Below are 22,932 nucleotides of genomic sequence, written 5' to 3' on the forward strand. Positions count from 1 at the left end.
ATCTTATTCTAAGTTAAAATTACATTTTCACAGACCCTGGCTTGCAGAGACAAGGGAACCTGGAGGCCAAGTATGGGTGACAAGAGAATGTCCTCGTACCAGGGGTTTGGGGGGCTGAGACATTTTGAGATTGAGATGGTGAATAGTTCAATTTGCCTTCCACCTCTGTGCAGACATCAGAAATACCACAGGATTAGGAAGGACAGAGAGAACCTGTGAATTCATTCATTCAAACAACTTCATATGTCAGGCCCAGCCTTAGCACTGGACATGCAGCCAGCCATGCTCAAGGCTGACTGGCTGACTAGGTTAAATAAATACAGCTGTTTTGAATAGAACAGCCTGGAAGAAGATAAAAGAGTATGACCCGAGGTTCCACTTTGAGTGAGAAGGCAAAGCTGGGGAAGGGCGGGCCAGGCAAGGGAATGGCCAGGGTAACAGCCAGGGCAAAGGCCCTGAGGCAGAAGATGTTTGAGGAAGAATATATGTGGAAAGGTGGGCAGTTTGGAATCTGGGTAAACTTTTATTTATTTATTTAAATAATTTATTTTTAATTTATTTGGATGCACCAGGTCATAGTTGAGGCATGTGGTATCTTTAATTGTGGCATAGGAACTCAGCTGCAGCGTGTGGAGTCTAGTTTCCTGCACGCGTGCATGCTAAGTCACTTCAGTCGTGTCTGACTCCATGGATTGTAGCCCTCCAGGCTCCTCTGTCCATGGGATTCTCCAGGCAAGAATACTGGAGTGGGTTGCCATTCCCTCCTCTGGGGAATCTTCCTGACCCATGGATCTTGAACATGCATCTCTGGAGTCTTGCATTTTCAGGTGGGTTCTTTACCACCAGCACCACCTAGGAAGACCCCAGTTCCCTGACCAGGGATCAAACCTGGAACCCCTGCATTGGGAGTACAGTCTTAACTGCTGGACCATCAGGAAAGTCCCTTGGTGAACTTTTAAAAAGGTGCCCCTCAACCCTGAATGGAGGGCAGGATGAGTGTCTTGAGGGGCTCAGTGAGAATCAGGCTGGTTTTCACAGGTGGCCCACAAGCTGGTTTGGCCAGGAAAACTTACAGGGCTGGGGTACTCAGAGACCAGAGAGGGGTCCAGGCTAACCTAAAATCACACAGCCAGGACCAAGGTGCAGCCCATACCTGCTGCCTATCCCTGGAGGAACCAGCAAAACTGGGGTCAATTCCCAGCTAGCTCCCTGGGCTAAAAATAGGACCCCCTTCACTAAAGGCAGCTGGGAATCTTGCAGCCCCTTACCCTGCTGGGCCAGGCTCCTCTGGGAAGTTGCCCCCGGCTATGCAGTGGGGGGCTAGGCGGCACCCCTCCTGCCCCCCAGGAGACTCCCCTCCCTGCCCCCTTCCCTTTGACCAGAGGGGAATGAGATCCTCAAAACCACTGAAGGTGAAGTCGCTCAGTCGTATCCGACTCTTTGCAACTCCGTGGACTGTAACCTACTAGGCTTCTCAGTCCATGGGATTCTCCAGGCACTGAAGGAGTGAATGTAAATTGACCCATTTTAGAGAGGGGAAACAGGCACAGTGAGGCTCATCCTCCCGTGCCCGGTAAGGCAGGGCTTGCATCCTGACGTTTGGCTCTTTGGTGGAGGGGGTGCTTTCCTGCACTTTGGAACTGACCTGGGGCCTGGTCCTTAAAGGATAGCTTTCCTCCCCCAGCTCACCTGGGTCTCCAAACTTTCCTCTCTCCTGGGGCAGGGCAGTTTTGCCCCTCTGGTGGCAGGGGTGGTGAGGTAGGCAGCTGGGGGGTGGCTGTTTAATAGCTTCAAGGTGGAGGCCTCCCTGTCACCTGTTAGTAGGCTATAATGGCCCGGGGGGCTGGGAGGCTGGGTTCCGGAAAGGAGCAGGCAGAACTCTGCCTCTGACCACCCATCACGGATGGGGGTGGCTCCCTTGCACTGTCCCCTGGGTTTGGGAATCCCCCAGAGAGACGGGCCTCAATGGGGGTGGGTGATGTTGAGTAGGGGTAGGACCCTCAGAAGATGGCAATGCTGTCTGTTGTACTGGAGGGGCTGCACACACAACCCCCTCATCCCAACCACAACTCAAGATCAGGGACTCCAGTCCCTCCCCATAGGGGCCCTCTGGGTGGCCCCTGCCTGCCCTCCATGCTCTCACTTTGCTCTTATCTGGGCTGGAGCCTGGGACCCTGCGATTAGCTCCCAGGGGAGGCCTCAGGGGCTCACACCCCCAAGCCCCACCTTACCCCAACCTACTCTGGCCTCAGTTTCTCCTGCTGTCTGAAATGGGGACAGACGTTTGCACAAAAATGTGAACTTCATGCGTTGGGCACATGGCCGTGTGGCTGAGCGCTGCTCAGAAGATGGAAATTATTATTGAATTATGATTACCCACAAGAAAACCTTGTCTCTCCTTCTAGAAGGTGTGGGCAGTCAGGTTTCCAAGAGGAGGGGGCTATAGGGGGTGGGGTGTGGGGAGGGTAGGGGTCATCAGGACTTAGCGATGAGCCCTCCCAGGAATCCTGGACTCCTGGATGGCATCCCTCGGCTTTGCTAGTGCCGTGCCCACGGCTGGCAGCCTCTCCCTCTCCCAGACCCCCTTCCACCATGCAGCGCCCTCATCGCAGAGCCCTGGCCCCCTCCCACCGACCCAGCACTGCTCTCTTTTCCTGTCACCGCAAACCCTTTGTTTATCAAGTCTCTAATCCCCACTTTACAGACTTGGAAACCGAGGCACCACTCCTGGGGGTGAAGTCTTTAGCGCTAGTTGCTTAGTCCAAGGGACAGAGGCGAAACTCCGAGCCGAGTAGGTATATCCTCGGCGGTCGTTACAATAGGTAGAGGTCCCGGACCGAGCTCCTGTGCCCTAACCCCATCCATGCGGAGCCCCAACTTTCTCCCCTCCCTCTTCCCCTGGGTTGCTTCCAGCCCTTTCTGCCCCCTCGGTGTCCTGTACACTCTGGCCCGCGGAGAGCACATTACCGACCGTCCCTAGATAGGGGCGGGGCATACCGCGTCCCTGTTCCCCTTCCCTTTTATTATTTATTATCATTTAAAGGGGCCGCGACTTGAAAATTTCCGTCCACTCTGTCCCCTTTCCTAACACCCCTGGGCTCTTGGAGCGTCTTCGGACCAAGCGCGGGGGGCGAGGGGGTGTCTGGGAAGGGGGAGGGGGCCTTAGGAGAGCCCTCCCCACGTTCCGGGCCGCGGCGCTGAATCACCGGCGAGGTATTTGCATCTGAGAGCGATTTGTCACCCGGTGATTTGTCTGCGGGGCGGTGAGCGCGCCGGTGGGGGGGAGGGGAGGGGCGGGGGAGGCCGCGCGCGGGGAGACTTTTACCAATCGGGTCGGTGGGGGGTGTAGACGCGGACTCGGCAGGCGACTCGGTGAGTCGGCGCGCGGCACAAACCCGGCGGTGGCCGGGAGCCAGCAGCGCGCAGCTCGCGGCCCGGGCCGGAGGCCAGGCGCGGCCGGGGCAGGGCCGGACGCCAGGCGTGGGGCATGCGCCCCCCGAGCGGGCCCTGCGCCCCCCGAGCGGGCCCCGCGCGGTGAGGCTGGGGTAGTAGGTGGGCCGGCCTTTTAAAACGAGGGTTTCGTCCCGGGTGGGCGTCGCGCGCCCTGGAAGATAATGAGGGGGGGCTCCCTCAAAGTTGGTCAGGAACGTGGGTGCGGAAAGGCTACCCGAGTGGGTCGGAGTTGGGGCGATTTTCTCTTCGACGCCCTCGGAGCCCTCACCCCCTACCATATTGCGCGGGTGCGGGAGTGACCGGGGGTCGGGAGTGTGTGTGTCCCCCCCCTCCAGCGGAAGGAAATGGTCTTTAGGCGCGCGCGCGGGGGGCTATGGTCTGGGTTATTTCATTTATTGCCGCTGGAATCCGTGTTTTATTCTGGAGCTTCGAGGGGAGTGGGCGCGCTGGGTCGGGAGGGCAGTTCTCTGGTGACCCTCCTCAGCCTGGATGGTTTATTTATAAAGTGTCGGCTCTGGGGCAGAAAGGGGCCCCTGGCCGGGGAGGGGGGGAGGCTCTGCCCGAGCCCTAAATCTTTGGCGGGGATCCTCTGGAAAAGCCCCCTCCCTCTTTAAGTACCCCCCACATACAAAAGCGGGCGCAGGAAGCGCGGGGAGAGCGCGTTGGTCAATTCCAACGTTCCGCGGACCCGGGGTGGCCGGTTTGTCAATAATCTTCCGTTTTCAGTCGCCCGGCCCGCAGGGTTTGCCCCCCCGCCCCACCACCATGCAAATCGGTCGCTTTCCAAGAAGCCTTTGAAATCGGACTTGGGTTTCTGTCGTCTAATTTCTTCTCCCTCTTCAGTGTTTCTTTTCTCACTTCCTCCGGGCCACCCCCTCCGGACTCTCCTAGCCCCCTCCCCACCTTTCTGCCCCGCCCTCCCCCTCCTTTCCCCTCATGAAGTGAGGGCCCCCTTTCGCCACCCGCGGGGCCCAGCCTTGCACAACTCTTTAAATAACCATGTTTTGCAAGCCCTGGGCCGAGCTGGTGACCTCTCTCCGGGAGGCCTGGGAGGGGGGAGAGGGTGTGGCCTCAGATCCCTCCTTGCCGCCCCCCTCAGCCAGGTCCCAGCGACCCCCCAGCAGCCCCCTCCCATCCCAGCCCGGTCCCTGCCTGGGAATGCCTCTCCCCTGGGGTTGTCATAAAGTGGGGGTAGGGCCAAGGACAAAGGGCTCTTGCGGGGAGGGGTCTGGAGGGGTGGGCGTCCTCAGCCTAGGGTTAATGGCAGCCACGGTGGTGGGGGTGGCCAGGCCCAGGCCTAGAGGGGCTTTGGGGTTCCCACCTGCCCCCTCCACCAGCCCTTACGTGGAGTCCTGCACTGCTCCCCTCCCCCACCCGTGGACCCGGAAGGGTCATTAAACCCAGCAGGCCTGGGGGTGGTGGCTTGGGGGGGAGTGGCTTCCTTTGGCCTCTTCCTTCTGCCCCCCCAAAGGGAGGGGGCGATGCCCAGAGCGTTTCCGTGGGGAAGGGGGGCTCATCTTGGAAGTTGTCAATGGTGGGGGAGGGGCAGCAGACCAGACTAGACACTGGGTGAGAAATGTCCCCTCAGCACTTCTTGGGGCTGTGGGGGGACGGGTGACCGCCCATCCCCGGGGGTGGGGGCTGGGTGCTCTTCTGCTGCCTCTAAGGGCAGGCTGTGCTGGTCACTCTCTGGCAGTATGGCCTCTGAGAGGGTCTTTGTGCCCTGGGACCCCTGCCCCTGCAGAGTACTGAGGCCCTTTGGGGATGGGTCCCTCCCCACTTTCCTGGGGGCCCCCACTTGCACCCCCACTGCCCTTTCACCCGTCCTGCTGGGAACCCTATCACTGGGGAGGGGCCCCCTCCTGTGACTGGGGAGGCTGCGAGGGTCTCTACTATAAGACTCCCCTGGGGGAGGGGTCAGGCTTCTCTTAGCAGGTCACAGGAGGGGCTGGGAGACCAGCCAGCCTGGTGGCCCATGTCTGCTGTTAACCAGGAGCCCCTGCCCACTGGCCCCTTCTGCCTGAGGAGATGCTCAGAAGCCTGTGGGGGTCACTGGCCAGCTGGAGTGGCTCCTGGACCCTCCTGTCCACCCCCTCTCCCACCAGCGTCTCAGTGATGTACCATCTGGGGTATCTCTGCCAGGCCTGTTGAGTTCTGCCTGGTCTATTTTATTGGAGGCCTGGGTGGATGGGGGTGTGGCCTGGGCTGGGGGGTGCTGGGATGCAGATAGGGGGCTATATCCTCCTATCTTTGGTGGTGGCTCTGGGACATCTATGCCTGGAGTCCACCCAAGGCCCTGGAAGAGCAGATTGGCAGTGATCCAAAGGGAACCCAGGCTTGGGGAGGGGGACGGGGCAGAGTGGGCTGTGTTCTGGGCCCTGGGCCCCACTTGGGGACCCAAAGGGCAGGGAAGCCACCAGAGAGCATGTGGGGGCTATTGGGAGGCCCAGGGTTCCCCTAGACCTGCATTCTGGATTCGATCCCCAGTCTTGCCTGGAACCTGCTGTGTGCCCTCCAGCAGGACAACTTAAGCCTATTTTCTCCATCTGTGAAACATGGTTCGTCCAGCCTCCTTCCATAAGTCTAGCGAGTGCCTTCTGGGGTTGCGCCTGCATCATCGCAAACTTGCATCGTTCCTGCTTTGGCACAGGGAGTTGGGCCCTGTTTTGCAGATGGGGAGACTGAGGCCTGGAGTAACTGAGGTTTAGAGATGAGCTGGGAACTTGAGTAGGGAGGCTTAAGCCTGTATACAGCAGGTGCTCAATCTGGGTCAGGCACGGTTTCTATGAGAAAGGAGGGTGCCCAGAGCCCCCTGGGTCAGGCTGCACCAGCATGTCTGTGAGCAGTACTTAGAACTCAGAACTGGAACCCAGAGCCCCCTGGACTCTGGCACCTAGTAGCGGCTTTGACCAATCAGAGACCAGGAATACTCGGTCCCCTTGCTTTGTTTATGAAGCCATAATCCAGCTCTTTCTGGGGGGTGTTGATTCTCTGTGGCCCAGACGGGTGGGGGCCGCCTCGAGGCCCTCGGGAGTCCAGTACAGAGTGACCCAGCTTCTCAGCATGCTAGAGGGTGGACAGAGGGGGGAAAATGGGGCGAGCATGCTCCTCCACCTCCAGGGAGGCCCCCAGGTTTGCACCCTGATGGGCATGGATACAAGGGATTTTCCCAGAGGCCTTTGAGGTCCGACCTCAGTGGGGAGGAGCCCAGTGCGGTCTGACAGTCTCTTGTCACCCCCAGGTTTCTGTACACACGTGAATGAGCTACCCGCCAGCCGCCGCCACCCCCTGGTGCCCAGTGTGAGAAAGGAGGTGTTGCCCGCCTGCCACTGGCATGCCCCGCCAGCCCTCAGCCTGAGCCCAGCGGCGCCTGCCCCTGCCCCCTGCCACCCTGCACTGCCCCGGCTCCCCCGCAGCCCCCACACTGCAGTGCGGCCGGGCCCCCTCCCCACGGGGGCCGCCCCCACCGCCCCCTCCTGGTGCCCGGGGCGGCCCGGCCCGCAGGGCCATGAAGCTGCAGGCTGTGATGGAGACGCTCCTGCAGCGGCAGCAGCGGGCACGCCAAGAACTGGAGGCCCGGCAGCCACCACCGCCCTCTGACCCTCCAGCCCGTACCAGGGCCACTCCGGAGGAGGACAGGGAGCCTGAGAGCGCCCGGATGCAGCGGGCGCAGATGGCCGCCCTGGCCGCCATGCGAGCTGCTGCCGCCGGCCTTGGCCACGCACCCAGTCCCAGCTCGGAGGATGGGCCCCCTGGCTCGGAGGATGAAGATGCGGCCCTGGAGGGGGCACCGGGCTCGCCCACCCCACCTGGCCGAGGCAGGGAGGCAGCCAGCCTCCCCATGGGCGATGGCTGCTTTGAGGATGCAGGCTCCGACGATGACCTGTGAGTTGGGGTCTGTGGGCTCCTTGTGCCGACCACATGCCCTGCACCGGCCACTCTCAGCCCTGGGGCACTACCGTAGAGAAAGGGCAAAACTCCTGTCCTGCTGACCTCCCAGGATGTACCATGCTTTAGAACTCACTGGTGGACAGTTCTCCATCTACACCGCCCAAGATGGCGGCCTCCTGTCCCAGAGGGTTCACACACACGTGGCCAGTACAGCTGCACTCTACATCTGTAGCTTTATTTCACCTTTATTTAAATAGAGCTACTCACACGAGATCAGTGGCCCCCATCGCCTAAGGAGGCTGTAGGAGATTTAGTGATGGGGACAGACTTAGAGTCCATGGCCCAGGAGAAGCCTGCACAGAGCGGGCATCCATTGGCTCTTGTGTGTGTCTCACCAGCATCTGATGCGGGTCCCAAGCTGGGCACTGGTGGGATCCTCCTGGGAAGAAGTTTGACAAGTCACACATGAGTATGATTATAGGCTGTGACCATGCCAAGAAAATAAAGCGGGGATGTTGAGGGGAGGGGTGGCTGGGGCTGGAGTCAACTTTGGGGGCATTGTGAGTGAAGGTCTGCCTGTGCAGCTGACAGCCCTTAGGAGCGGGTGAGGGGAGCAGAGAACAGCATGCCTGGCAGAGGGAACAGCCTCAGCAAAGGCCCCAAGGCAGGAACAGGGTCCGTGTACTCAGGGCCTAGTGAGGAAGCCTGTGCCGAGGACGGGGGGAGGTGGGATTAGCAGGTAGGTGGGGGGGTTCATTGCCACAGGGACACCTCTAGTTGCTCTGGGCTAACTGGGAACAGGACAGTAAGGGCCACACCCTGAGCAGTTCTGCTCATGGGTGCTCTTGACAGCTCACCCACGTTCAGACAGGGAAACCAAGGCTGGATAAAGTGGGACCCTTGCCCCAGGGCTTGAGTTGAGCTGGCGCCTTCTCCCCTGACCCGTGCCCCTTGTCCGCCCCAGGAAGCCAAAATGGGAGGAGGAGGAGGAAGAGGAGGAGGAGCTGGAGGAAGACCTGGGAGACGATGAGGAGGACGAGGAGGATGAGGACTACGAGGACGAGGAGGGGCTTGGGCCCCCGGGCGCCACCAGCCTGGGCCCCGCGGCGCTGTTCCCCCGCAAGGCTCAGCCGCTCCAGGCCTTCCGTGGTGACAGTGGATCCCGGGCGCTGGGTGGCCAGGAGCGCCCAGGGACTGGCCCAGCTGTCCCCGGAGGGGCTACCCATGCTGCACCTCAGCTGCAGCCACCAGACCACGGGGACTGGACATATGAAGAGCAGTTCAAGCAGGTGGGCCTTGCGTCATAAATGGGGCCGTGGGTGGTTGCTGCCAGAGTCCTTCTGACCTGCCCTCGAGGGCCACGAACTCCCCTTTTGGGCCTGGGGCATCCCATGGAAGCCCCAGTGTGGGATTGTTGTCTGTGGGTGGGATGGGCTGGCCGGTAAATGCAGGGACGTGGGGATACATGGCGACAGGAGTCAGGAGGGGAAGTTTGGCAGACTCTGTACCAGAAGGCCGAGCAGAGAGACCTAAGCAGACCTGGTTTGGGGAAAGGCCACCGTCCTATATGGGGTTCCGGGGTCATGGGTGCAGCCAGCAGGCGCGGCCAGAGGCATTGTCAGTGGCGTTGCGTCTGGTGTATTGAGGCTGTGGCTGTGGAGGGGGCTGAACAGGGGGTGGCCACGTTGGTGTGGACAGCCAGTCGAGCAGCTCCCTGGGCTCAGGAGGGGTGGGGAGGAAACAGGCGTCCTGGTGCCGTCCCCGCGGGCGGCCAGGGCAGAGGAAGTGGCCAGGCGGGGGAGCCTTTGAAGTCAGGCCTCGCCAGGCCGGGCAGATGGAAACCAGATGGCGGCCGGGATAGCCGGCTGGGCTTGCATTCCAGCCTGAGGCCAGCTGGGCCCTGCCCCGACCTCCAAGAGTGGACATGGGGACTTGGCCTCCCAGGCCCAGTGCCCAGCCCTCATCTGGGCTCCACAGGGCTGGGGACTTGCCAGGCACACGGGAGCCGGGCGGTGGCTGTGTGTGGCCTTCGGGCACCCCCCCACCCATGCTGGCTTCCAGGATGGGCAGTGGGACCCTCTTTGAGGGAGCAGGAGGCCCCGCAGCTGCCGCCTGGGGAAAGGGCACTGGGACCCTGGTAACCCTCAGAAAACTCAGACGAAGTATAGAAGCGGACATGCAGCATGAGGGGGATGAGCCAAGGCCGTGGTGGGATGATGCAGGGGCAGGTGTAAAGGCAGGAGGGGAAGGTGCCCCTGGAGTGGGTGTGGCCAGGGCAGTGGCCTGAGGCAGGAGGCCAGACTGAGGAAGGCAGGAGGATTAATCCCCTGCCCGAGCATCTTGGGCTGGGTGGGGCTGCCCTGGCTTCCGGCTGGGTCCTGGCACGCGGTGCAGGGGGTGGAATGACACCCAGCAGACGTCACCTTCCCAGGGTGTGGCTGGCCACTCCTCACGCATGACCCCGGCTGCCCCCTTCAGCCTGAAGTCCCCACCCTGGCGTGTAGACCCCAGCTGCCCCCTTCAGCCTGAAGTCCCCACCCTGGCGTGTAGACCCCAGCCTGCAACCTGCTTCAGTCTGCCTCCCCTTCCAGGGGCCTCATTTATGTCTGGGCTGCTGTCTGTCTACTTGTGCAGATGAGAAAACAGAGGCAAGGCATGAGGGGGGCAGGGGGAGTGGTGGGTTTCCCAGAACCGAGCTCCTGACGTCTGTTGGGGTGAGAGTAACGAAACAGGAGTCCCATGGGTGATTTACATCAATGTTTGCCATCTAAGTTCAGCCCTCAGGGAGCCCCAGGCTGGAGGCCAGAGCCAGACAGACACCCTCCATCTCACAGGTTCACTGCTGAGCAGGAGGAAGGGACAAGCCCACAGCCCCTGTGGGGTTGAGGGTGGACAAGTACCCCCCAGCCCCGCCCAACCTGGTTTTGAGTGGCCAGGCCCGGCAGAGGCCAGGGGTCAGGTGTCCTGACTGCAAAGCCCTTTCGGCCCATCAGGAGCAAGGTAACTCAAGGGGCCGTTGTCCTTCTGGTCTGGGAAACAGGGTTGATGTTTTGAGGACCCCCAGGGTCAGGGCACAGATGGGGAAACTGAGGCCCAAGAAGCACAGGGAATGCAGGTCGCAAGTCAGTCTCATGCTTGTGTAGTGTCTATGGGATGCCCAGCTCCCCTGCCAGGGGCCAAAAAGGTCTGTAAACAGATGGGTGGGAAGGGATTATAAGACCCAGCCTGGCAGCCGCTGGGGGATGTAGCTTATGGGCCAAGCCTGGTTGGTGGAGGAGCTGGGCACTTGTATTGTGGGGCACCCGTGCAAAGGCCCTGGGGTAGTATGTAGCATGGCTTGTGTGTGGAGGCCAGATGCTGCCACTGGGCTTGGCCCTGAAGGGCCTGGGATTGAATTCCCAGATGGAGGGGGCTGGGGCGTGGTGGGCAGATGCCAGGGTCTTATTCCTGCCTAGCTGTGGCAGTTCCAGCTGCCCACACTGCCCTCCTACCCAGCTGGCCAGACACCTGTGCGGCCAGTGTCAACAGTGGCCCGGGCCTAGCCAGCCCGGCAGATGTCGAGGCTGTGTTGACTCTGGTGCCTGCCCCACCCCCTTCCTGGCACGTGGCAGCTGGGCCGGCTGGCCGCCTGCTTGGCACCATCTCTGCCTCTTCCTCCCTGGTCTTGGCAGGGCCCGGGCCTGACTTCCGCCCGAAAACCCTCGACAGCCGTGAAATCCCGCCGTCAGCCGCAGGGTTTGGGGGGCAGCCAGGCTGGGGAGGGGCCGGGAGCAGCAGGCTCACGGCCACGGAATCTTTCCTTGGAAGCCGAGAGCCTCGCTACTGGGCGGCCCCAGGGACACACGCTGATGAAGGCCAGGGCTAGCCAGGATCGCAGTGTGTCACAGGGCGCAGTCAGCAGCTTGCCTCCTGCCATCAGATATCGCATCCTAGAGACATCCCGGTGGCTTCCTGTCACCGGCAGGGCTGTGCAGGGCTCTCAAGAAAGTACTATCGTGGGGTTTTCAAGCAAACAGACTCAATCGAGGGTCTTCAGCCACTTAAGGACTTGAATCCTTAGTTTCAGTGACTCTATAGATAAACGTTGGGACTTTTGCTCATGGTTTTATTGATATGGAATTTATGTAGCATGTGATTCAGCTATGGAAAGTGCATTTCAGTGGCTTTTCATGCATTCCCAGGGTGTGCAGCCATCACCACCATCAATTTTAGAACATTTTGTCACTTCAAAAATAAAGCTTTTAACATGTGCCTTTTCGCTATTACCCCACTCCTTTCCCTAGCTCCTGACAACCAGTCTCTAGATCTGCCTGTTCTGGATGTTTGCCATCAGTGGAATCATGCCCTGTGTGTCCTCCTGTGTTTGCTTCTCTCACTGAGCATCCTGTTCTCAGGATCTGTCCGCATGGTAGTGAGTGTCAGGGCTTCTTTCCTTTTCTTGGCTGAGTAATGTTTCATTATGCACATGCCGTGCTTGTGTGTGTGTCTGTACACACACACACACACACACTCACTCACTCACTCACTCACTGCATTTTACTTACCCACTCATCCACTGATGGGCACTGGGGTTGTTTCTCCCTTTGGCTGCTGTGAATGTGTGTGCACGAGTTTGTGCGTGAATGTGTGCTTTCGGTTCTCACGGGCATGTACCTGGGAGAGGAGGTGCCGCATCATGATAACTCTGTGTTTAGTCTTCTGAGGAGCTGCTCTTGTTCACGGTGGCTGCTCCATTTCGTATCCAAGCTGAGGGTTCCAGTTTCTCCACATCCTCGCCGACACTTGTGGTTATGATTCTGATTCCAGCTGTCCCTCCGGGGGTGGTGTGCTATCTCCCTGTGGTTTCAGTTTGCATTAAATGTTGGGATCTTTTCCCCCCTGCTTCCCAAGGTCATGTCTGCTCACCATCACTAGTAAATAGGCTCAGAGGTATAGAAATGATGGTTCCAGGTGGTGTTTGTCACCTAACTATGCACAGGTGGCAGGTTGAACGTCTTGCGAGTGTCTTGTGTATACTCATTTGGTGCTGGTGGGGGACATTGTGTTTGCACCATTGTGCAGGTAGGGAAACTGAGGCATAGACCAATGAAGCCACTTGCCCACGGTCACACGGGGGATGTATCAGACTGGGACTTGACCACAGGGTGTACCAGAGGAGTGGACGGATGGGAAGGGGCAGGGGGCAAGCCCCACTGGTGAGGGTTTGGAGGGAAACTGTATGGCTCTGAGCGTCCGTCTCCTTGTCTGAAATGGAGGTGGTTGGTCAGGGCCCCCCAGCAGGGTGTCAGAACCCAGGGTCTGGACACAGAGGCCCTCAGACAGAAAAGCCACCATCAGCCTCAGGGCCCCCACCCTGAGAGGCTGCCATGTCCTTGCTGTGGACCCTGCCTGTCCCCCCTTCCCCACCCTGCCCTGGGCCTCCTGGGGCCCCTTGAATTCCCATGGGTGTCCGTCTCCACACAAGCTTCTGTGGCCCCAGAAATGGGTTCAGACAACTTAGGGTGCAGCCCTGGGCCCCAGATGCTCCCTCAGCAAGGGGCTGTGGTCACATTATTTTTTCTGTGTTTTTCAGTTCACTTGATTTTTTTTTAATTATGGAAAGTATACACACATATATTTTTAAAGTCTTTTTTTGGATTTCAGAAGTGACACTTGATACCATTCTGGTAGGAAAAAAAGGAAGGATTCCAGCGAGGTCTGAGCCTGCCAGCCTCCTCCCCAACCTTCCTGGGGTCAGCCACACCGTCTTTCCAGGCCTTTCTCTGTTCACTTACACAGAAGTGTGACGGGCAGTGTATTAAAGTGTGATGGGCAGCGTATTGAAGTGTGGTCTTTTGGGGGTTGCTGGGGTCTGCCATTCACTGAGCTGGACATACCGCTCTTCTCGTTTTTTCCCATCATTTTCACTCTTTGTTTATTTTATCAGTGTTTTGAGTAGCCTGGTTCTTTTAGCTGCTTCAGTTTCCCCTGTGGGGCTGATACCAACACATTGGTCTTTTTTCCTATTTCCCAGTTGTAAACAACACTGCAGTAAACATCTCTTGGGGTTTTGTAGGGTGGAGGTGGGGAGCAGAAATTGCTGGGGCTGCAGGAGGATGTGGCAGATACTTTCTTCACCTGGAAGGCCAGAGATGGACATGGGGACTCCAGCCGTGCAGTCTCGGCTGGGCTAGAGGGAAGGCTGCCCAGAGGAATGAGCTTTGGAACTGGGGTTTTGTAGGATGTGTAAGAGTCAGCCAGATGGCCAGAGAATGGTCAGGGTCTGTATCTTGGAGCCATGTGGCTGGATCATGAAGTGGGAGAGGTAGAGGTGGGCAGAACAATAGGGCAAGCCAAGGTGGGCTCAGAGGGGGCCTTTGCAGGATTTAGCAGTGCTAGGGGAGGGAGAGGGACACTGGGAGAACCCTGCTGGGATCCATGGCCGGGCACCACAGCTAGGCCTGTGGGGCCAGGGAAGAGGGTGAGAAGTTTTGGGTGAGACGTGTGTTCTGGGCACAGGCTGGAGGTCAGGCACTGGATTCTGGGCCCAGTGACATCTAGCTGGCGTGCCGGGGGCAGAACAGGCCAGGGCCCAGGTCCGTGGGTCCTGTGGGCCAGCTCCGGCACCAGGCGTCTTCCTGGGGAGCCGGGGCCCTGGGCCCTGTGCTGGGGGTGGGACCAGTGCTGCGAAGCCCCCCAGGAGTCCAGCCCTGCCGTCCTGGAGCAGCACCCGCCTCATCAAAGCCACTGCGGCTGCTGGCGCAGGGCCAGCTGGGCCACGGCGGGCACAGGGAGGGTGCCTGCCTGACAATCCTGGCACCGTGCCCCCGCCCGTGCCAGCCTTGGGAACCACACTGACTCAGCCGGAAGAGCCTTATCTGGCCCCGGCGCCGCCGCCTGGCTGCCCGGTCACCGCTGTGGGGTCACCGCCACTGTGGCCTGGCCCCACGCCCACCACTGCTCCCCACCCTGGTCGCCGCTGCCAAGCGCCCGGCCCCTCCCCACGCTTTCTAATAACACACGCGGCTGTGGAGGGCGTGGTGGCCAGCAGGCATGGGAAGCACATGGAGTCCAGCTGCTGACGTGGGCACGTGAGGAAGGGCTGGCTACGTGGAGTCCCCTCTCAAGGGGCCCCATGTGTGTCAGAGTCAGTTTGTGGAGCTGGGTCTCTGGGGGCCTTGTGAGACCCCATGGTGTCCGTGACCATGCGTGTGCCAGTGTGGCTCTCCCGTGTGTTCATTTGAATGATCTGGGGCCATGTGGACCCACCTATGGCGTCTTGTATGTGTATCTGTCATCTTAGATGCCTGCTGGTGGGTCCCTGCACCTGGAGTGTTTGTGTACATCTGCGTGTGCCCCCACGTGACATGGACCCAAGTCACGTGGATTCCTGCCAGTGTGTCTTGGGGTCTGGACACACTTGAGGGTGGCCAAACTTGTGTATCCGAGTCATCAGCCCCAGTGCCATGCATGTTGGGGTAACCCTCTCCCATGGTGACCCTCTCTGCACGTGGCTATGTGCCTGGGGGTCTGCAAGAACACACATGCATGCCCCCCACCGGCCCCCGTGGCCCCTTGTCTCAGCAATCTTGAGGGTATGGTGGGGCCCATTAACCGTCAGCCAGAAAGTCAAGCTGCCCCAGTCAGTGGCTCGGATCAGTGGCCCGGACACAGGTCAGCATCCCGTGCTGCCTTGCTGACGCAGCCCCAGGAGCTGCGAGGTGTGACGAAGGCCTCTGGGCTGCAGGGGCTCCCATCGCTGTATCCCATCCTCCTCCCCTCACGTGCTGTGTGATTGTGGCTGGGGGTGTATCCTCTCTGATGTAGAGGTGCAGTTGGGGGATGGCAGGCATGGCTCCCCTGCTCTGTGCCTTGGTTTCCCCATCTGACACAGAGTCTCTTCAACCCACCCATCCTTCTGACTCTGAGCCTTCACCCCCCATGGTGACTTAGGGGCATCCCCGGCCCTGTGGAAGACCCCGTCTGCTGATGCTGCCCACTGCTGGGTCCTGCTCCAGGCGGGGTTTGGGGCAGCTGGGGGTGCAGGCCATGGGTGGGCATGCGCGGGGGCGGGGCCGGACCGCCCTCCTCTGCTCGCCCGGCTGCGCTCGGCCAGAGGACAATTGGGGGTCATGGGGTTAAACGCTAGCCAATCTGCCTGTGGAGGCCCCAGTGCAGGACTCAGCCTTGCCCCTCGGGCAGGGCTGGCGGGTGTCTCATGGGGCCAAGGGGTGGGGGCGGGGGCAGAGAGGGCATAGAGTCAGCACTGCCTGCCCCCAGCAGGCTTGTGGCCTTGGGGACACCTGCCTTCCAGACGACAAACTAGGGACAGATAAAACCCCATGTTCCAGGGAGAAATCTATCGGCGGCTGAATGGTGTCCCCAGAGTGACGGGACCTTGTTTGGAAATCGGGTCTCTGTAGACGCAGTTAAGATGAGGCCACAGCAGAGGAGGGCAGCTGGGGTCCTTATAGAAAGGCAAGGGACACACAGAGGCCGAAAATAGCCATGTGAGGGTAGAGGTGGAGATGGGTGATGTGGCCACAAGCCCAGGGCCCCCTAGAAACTGGAAGAGACAGGGAGGACCCTCCCCTGGAGCCTCTGGGAGCATGGCCCTGTCCACACCTTGATTCCCAACATCTGGGCTCCAGAATCGTGGAAAAACGAACCCCTGTTCCCCCCGGCCTGTTGCCACTGCAAGAAATAAACACAAAGTCCAGTGAGGGGTTTGGGTCCCTGACTCTTGGGGCTCAGCAGTGCCAGGCAGATGCATAGGGGGCCGGTGTGCCATAGAGCCTCCTCCAGACCCTGACTGAGTGGTCCATGGCATCGCGCTGTAGGCAGAAAGGCCAGGCTGCACACCCACGTGTGTGTGTGTGTGTGTGTGTGTGTGTGTGTGTGTGAATGTGAATGTGTGGAGCACCGGGGGTGTGCCTGAGAACAACGCGCACAGAGGTGCCGCCCACGTGGCTGCGTGGCAGTGGGGGCACCAGGCCCAGTGGGCCTGGTGGGTGTGGCGGCCGAGGGCGGGGCGTCTGGGCCCAGTATCTGCGAGCCAGCCGCCGGGCGAGGGTGTGTCTGTGTGTGTCTGTGTCTGGCTGGATGGGTGTGTCCATGTGTGCCTGGGAGCCACAGTGGGGTGGCGGGACCTGCCCGGCGGGGGCTGTCCATTGGGAGGTCCACATGTGGGGTGACAGCACACGTCCAGACGGGTGGAAAGGCCCATGTGCAGCCGTGGGGCAGACACAGGAGTCCACAGCCACACAGAGGTCCAGGTGGGCGCTGTGTGGTGTGTCAGGTGGGGTGAATCCTGCTCGTGTCTGCCATGGAGCCTCCTCCAGAGTGGGTGTCTGGCATCTCTGTCCGGGCTGCAGTCGCCATGGCCCTGGTGCTGTGCCACTTTCTCTTTCTCCCTGAGGGTCCCCATGGCCACCCTAGCCTTTGCCCTGTTAGGCCATGCCCCCAACCTCACCTCCTTGCTTCCAATGTAGAACTTTTGGACTTGTGAGGTCCCCACCCGGGAAGGGGCTCCCCCAGCCCCAGGGCTACCAACTCTGGATGGGGTGGGCCATGTCCTCCTTCTGTTCTTGTTTTTTAAATTTTATTTATTTTAGCTGTGCTGGGTCTTTGTTGTTGCATGCGGGCTTCTCATTGCGGCAGCTTTTCTTGTTTCAGAGCACAGGCTCTGGGCGCACGGGCTTCAGTAGTAGTGGCGTACGGGCTTAGTTGCCCCACCAGCATATGGGATCTTCCCCAACTGTGGATTAAACCAGTGTCCTTTGCATTGCAAGGCGGATTCTTAACCATTGTACCACACCGGGAAAGCCTCTCCTTCTGTTCTTTATCCCTCCTCTTTTAGGACGAGCTCCATAAGTTCTTCCCCTGGACTCCAACCAGCCCTGGGTCCTCACTGAAGGCTGGAACCAATGTGAACTGTCCCCCTCCTGCTAGGCCACCATGCCTGGCACTGGGGGAGCTGGGCCTGAGCCTGGAAACTGTGTTCATCAGTCTCCACGTCTCTAGTTTCTGTCTCCCCCTCATGGCTCTCTCTGTTTCCTTTCTTGCCTCTGATCTCCAACCCCCATGCCCCTCTGCCCATCCTGCCCCCATCACCCTGTAATTACTCATCTGCCCTTTTCCTGGGAGCGCCTGGGGACAGTGTGCATGGCCCCAGCTGCCACCTCTCCTGGCCTGGTGGCTGCTGCCCCACCTGGCACTCTGCCTAGCCAGCGGCCCGCCCGGCCCCTCCCTGTGCCCTCTGGCAGGTCCATGTGCCCGCTGACAGGGTGCTGGATTCTTAGACTGGAAGTGGGGCCCTAGGGCACCTCTGGGGTTATTGTGGGTGGGTTTTTTTTTGGCCACTTGGTATGCTTTTCAGGATCTTACTTCCCCAACCAGGGATTGAAACGGCACCCTTGGCAGTGATAGTGCTGAGTCCTAACCACTGAAGTCCTGGGGTTATTCCTTTATTCCATGCCATGGCTATTTGGGGGAGCCCAGCCCAGCTGATGTAGGTGGCAGCTGGGGAGGTGGGAGGTTCCAGGAGAGTGGCGCCCCTGCTGTCAGGGAGCAGGTTTTGGTGGCACCCTGAGTCTGCTGGCCATTGTGGGCTAAATTGTGCTCCACCCTGGGCCTAGGTCTGAGGGGGGCTCCTGCAGGTGTGTTTGGCAGGAACCCCAGAGCCTGAGCCCCCCCAGGGCCCCTTCCTCTTGACTCCTGGGCAGGAGGCAGGAAGCAGCCCCCTTCCTTCCGGTCCTGTCTGTGGGCACCCCAGACGGTGAGGACCCGGTCAGCAGGGCTGGGGAGGGGTGGGACCTGCCTCCACGACTCTGCTGTGCTTCCATTGAGTGAACCTGGGTAGGGGGCAATGGGGACGTCACTCCCTGAGCAGGTGGAGCTCTACAGGCCACTGGACCACTAGGAGGGTCCCTCTCCGCCTATTGGGGGCTGCCCACAGCTCTTCTGCAGGTACACGGGGCTACTTTCTTTCAGAAGTTACTCCTGCACAATGAGGGTTTTTTGTTTGTTGTTTTTTTATCTGGCTTGGCCGGGTCTTAATTGTGGCATGTGGAATCTAGTTCCTTGACCAGGGATCGAAGCTTTGGGAGCACAGAGTCCTAGCCACTGGACCACCAGGGAAGTGTCCCCCATGGTAGAAGTTTTCATTCCCGGGTGCCAGGCTCTGGGTGCAGGGCTCAGACCCCTTGGCTGCCCTGAGCCAGCAGCTAAGCTGTAACAACACTGTTGTCCTCGGGTTGTGGGGGGTCCCAGGACCCCAGAACACAAGGACCATCAGGCTCATAACTGCAGGTGGAGCGGGCAAAGAAGGAGAAGATGCTGGATTTTTCGCTTTCTGACCCCAAAGCCTTTGCCCGGTGCCCCGCACATGCCAGGCATGCGTGGGCAGAGGGTCCCACTCCAACCCCCAGTCCCACCAGATTCTGATGTGGCCAGAGGTGCCAAGGGGCTCTGTCCCGGGTCCCAGGCCCACTCTGTGCCTTCTCTCAGCACCTCAGTCTCCCCATCTGAGAAATGGGCTGCCACACGGACAGTGGTCTGCTCCAGCCAAGCCCATGGGTGAGGGGCTCCCAGGTGGATAAAGGCCGCCGCCCGGATTTGCATGTTGGGGCCGCTACCTTCGTAGAAGTTTCTCTCCTCTGCTGCCTGTTCTGGGCATGTCCTCCATGCCAGGCCTGGCTGGCATCCCCAGCTGTTACATGGGGCCAAACTGTTCTCTCTGCACAGCCTGTTCCCACAATCCCCTTGTCCTCCCCCACCTGGATGCCCCAAGTGCACCCCTGCCCACTTCCCAGGTGGAAAGATTGAGGCTTCGGGGGCCCCCACTCACATGAAAGGCTGACTGGAGACCAGGGCATGTCCCCAGAACCTCCGGAAATCCAGAAAGAAGTGCCTTTCATCGCTGACTTTGTGGTCAGGCTCTGTGACTTGTTTCTGGAACTTTTATTAATATCTGTGTTGTGGGTGGGGGTGCTGCATCTCTGCTGAGAGGGGACACACACCAGTTGGGGGGGGCGGTGGCCAAGCGGGCAGATGTTTCTGCCCTGCCCAGAATCACTTCCCCAATTTCCTGCTGGCCGAGTGGGGCCCCTGCAGCCCTGGAGTGCTGACGGGAAATGAAAGGGCCGTGTGGCCCTGCGCCTGGGTTGGGGCGGGGCTGGCCCCAAGGGGTCAGGTGCATGGGGAGGCCAATTTGTGGGAAGGGCCTGTCACCTTGTGGACGCTATTAAGCTCCTGCTGTATACAGCAGCAAGCCAGACTGCCCTTCCCCCACCCTGCAGGGAGCTGCCTGACTCCAGGGGCCCTGGCCACCCTTGGGTGGGATTCCTGCTGCCCCCCTCTCAGGCCAGGTCTCTTTTGTGTGCACTGTGTCCCCAGCATCCAGTATGGGCCTTCACATAGAGAAGGATGGGACTTGCCTGGCAGTGCAGTGGTTAGGACTCAGCGCTTCACTGCATTGGGCCCAGTTTCAGTCCCTGGTCGGGGAACTAAGATCCTATAGGCCCTGCACCCCAAATGTGCAGTGTGGGCTCCCCACCAGAAAACCAACACAGAAGGTGCTCAGTCATGGCTGTAAAATGGCCTGACCTGGCCCAAACCTGGAGGGCTGATACTCCTCTCCCTGGCTTCCTCCTCCTCTGCCCTCCTCCTCCTGAGCCCCTGCCACCCCCAGAAGGGCTGTGGGCACCGCACCAACTTCTGCTTACTGCCCACCCAGCTGTGTCCTGCCACCTGCCACGATGGGTAAACTGAGGCAGGGAGGGTTCCAGACTCCAGGTCCTTCTGACCCACCCCACCTCCTCCCACAGCCCAGCCATGGTCCTGGCTTCATCCATCTGTCCCTGCCCCTCGGGGTCTCTGGGCAGAGGGGGCGAGAAGGGGCAGAAGCGCACCCCCTGGGTGGGTGCCGCGCACGGTTATAGGGCCCAGTGGCTTGGCAACTGGTGGGGGCAGCACCATAGCCAGACCGAGACTGGTCACCAGTGCGCATGGAGCCGGTGCAGAGTGGGCGTGAGGGGAGGGGCCATGGAGATGCGGTGCGGCCCCGCCCCCAGCCCTGCCCCCAGCCTGTGTGTGGGCGGTTCTGTGAATGGGTCCACGGTTGAGTGGCCCCCAGGGACCCGGCCTGGGCCTGGCCCACCTGGCAACGGCTGCCCGTGCTGAGTCATCCCCGGCCCAGGCCTCCCAGGACCCGATAGATAATATGAGGAGGGGCTTTATCTGCCCGGGGTGGCGTCCCCAGGGGACAAAGGGGTTGAGCTGTGATGGAGGACACGCTAGGTGGGTAGGAATGTAAGTTCTTCTTTAGCACCTGCTGTATACCAAGCCCACCCGCTGTTACCTGTTCTGCCCTGGGGGCTGTCATCTGGGTGGGAATGAAGAAGGGAAAGAAACCGTCCCCCAAATAAGTGCAGAGTCACATGACCTGTGACAGATGCTGGGGGTGGAGGGGCAGGGAGAGTTACTCAGGGTGTTGCCCTGGTTTGGGAGTCAGAGCAGGAGCCAAAGAGGGTTTTAAGGGTGGAAGACAGGGACCCAGGTGGGGGCACCAGCAATGCAGAGGCCCCTCACAGGACCAGGATAGGGACAGTGAGGGGCCAGCACTGGGGAGGCGCCAGGTGCCGGCATACAGGGCGTCAGCCCCACCCACCCAGCCTGGCAGGTAGGAGGTCTGGCTTCTCCTGACAGAGGCAGGGAGCCAAGGGCAGCCTTGGAGCAGGGCAGACATAGTCTGATCTTGATGTAGAGATTGAAAGCTCCCAGGACCCTCCACTCTGGGAAGCTGCAGGGAAGTGTCATCTTGGTTGTTCTGAGGGGGGACGTTGAAGGGTTAAAAGCCAGCTGTGGGGCCTTCTCTGCTCTTTCACTGCAGTTTCACTTTGTTTACTGGCGGTATGATGAATCAGTTTTTGCCCAAACCCCAAAGGATATAGAAATAGGTAAGATTTGTAATAATAGCCAAAAAGGGAAATGAGCCAAATGCCCATCAGTGGTGAATGGATGAACGCATGTGTCCCTCCACACACCTGGAATATTACTTAGCCACGAAAAGGAGAGAAGCTCTGACACTCACTATCACGTGGACAGATCCTGAGAACACAATGCTCAGTGAGAAGCAAACACAGAAGGACACACAGGGTGTGATTCCGCTCATGGGAAATGTCCGGAACTGGCAGACCCACAGACACAAGGAGTGGGCTCCTGGTTGTCAGGGGCTGGGGGGGGCGGTTCTGATGAGGACAGGGTTTTTTGGGGGGAATGGAAGGTTCTGGAATGAACAGAGGTGGTAGTTGTCAAATACTGTCTGTGCACAGAAGGCCCTTGAATCATTCACTGTAAAACAGCTAATTCTGTGGTACGTGACTTTCACCTCCATAAATATTTTCTTTAACAATCCAGGATAAAGTAGGCGAGATTAAGGCGGCGCCCAGCCCTGCCTGTCGCCTGGCTCCTCCTCCATCCCTCATCCCTTCCCTAACCCTCCCTGAGTCCTGTGCTCCCCATGGGGGTGGGGGAACCAGGGGGGTGGGGTGGGGATTCTGTTCCTCCCCCCACCCCCACCCCCACCCCATTGCGGCATGGGGAAGCATCCTTCTCTGGTTCCCAGGAGCTTTGGTTGGACACAAGTGTGAAAACAGGCCTTTTTACACCCGCCCCCAGCTGTGGGCTTTCCAAGCTGCATCAGTGTCTGCTGGGGACAGAGTTGTCCTGCTCAGGGCCTGGGGGGTCTCCGTGATCCCGAATCCTTCCAGTTCCTCCTGATTTGAGTCCCTGACTCTGCTGTCCAAGGACACAGCCTCACTCCCAGAGTCCCCCTGCCGCCCAGTGGCCTCTTCCATCCAAGACAGGGCCCCTCGGACTTTGGAGCTGCCTGGGTGGCAGGAGGGGGCCGAGCAGACACTGTTGAGGGGGCAAAGGTCCTCTCAGGGGCCCCGGGCGGGCGGTCTCTTTATAGCTAGGGCCCCCTCAGCCTTGGGCTGGACGCAGCCCTCGCCCTCAGCTCCGTGGGGACTGGGGACGTCGTGTCTGGGAGGGGTCTCCAGAGTGTGGGCGGTCCTGGGGGCCCCCTTCCCCCTGCAGGCCCCCCTCTGGATTGATTGGCCTGTCCTCCTCTTCCAGGCTGGCAGGTGGTGTCTCGGTGTGCGTGGTGCCCTGGCTCCTGAGGTATCTGCTGTCTCCACAGGGCAGCTTCCAGTGAGGGACCCTCCCACCCCAATCCCTACTCCCACCCCAATCCCTACTCCCACCCCCAGCTGCAGCCAGGGCTTCTTGGAGGCCTGGTCAGCAGCCCGGTAGTGGTGGTGGAAATGCTCATCATTTGCCACAAACAAGAATTTCCTGTTTGCCCCTCGAGCACTTGGGGGAGGGGGAGGTTATCTCACTTTTTCCTCCGCAGCCCCTCCCCCCCCCACTACCTGAGCCTGGAGCCCCGAGCCTGCCTGGCTTTATCTGCTTCCTCCTGGACACTGGCCCCTCCACCCTCCATGGGGCAGGGGGTGGGGGATGGGGTGGAGTGGGGTGGGTGGGGGTGGGGTGGGGTGGACCGGATCCCTCCAAAGATCCCCGCTCCATACCCCCTCCAGCCTTCTC

General features: G+C 60.0%; 1 protein-coding gene across 6 annotated transcripts in view; it reads left to right on the forward strand.

Annotated features, from left to right (window-relative positions):
- Positions 1-3,039: 3,039 nt before the first annotated feature.
- The window catches only part of ARID3A (AT-rich interaction domain 3A), a 35,405-nt gene continuing 15,512 nt past the window's right edge, over positions 3,040-22,932 (forward strand). Inside the window, exons 1-3 of one of the 6 annotated variants that reach the window (XM_042250445.1) lie at positions 3,040-3,263; positions 6,695-7,338; positions 8,309-8,633. In XM_042250445.1, coding sequence (XP_042106379.1) covers positions 6,962-7,338; positions 8,309-8,633 — 702 coding nt within the window. In that variant the 5' untranslated portion in view covers positions 3,040-3,263; positions 6,695-6,961. Of the gene's footprint in view, positions 3,264-3,326; positions 3,553-6,694; positions 7,339-8,308; positions 8,634-22,932 lie in introns of those variants that run through there. The other 5 variants (XM_060416438.1, XM_042250443.1, XM_042250444.2 and 2 more) reach the window with 5 other exon arrangements.

The sequence above is a fragment of the Ovis aries genome, chromosome 5, assembly GCF_016772045.2.
Source record: "Ovis aries strain OAR_USU_Benz2616 breed Rambouillet chromosome 5, ARS-UI_Ramb_v3.0, whole genome shotgun sequence".
Taxonomy (NCBI): Eukaryota; Metazoa; Chordata; class Mammalia; order Artiodactyla; family Bovidae; genus Ovis; species Ovis aries.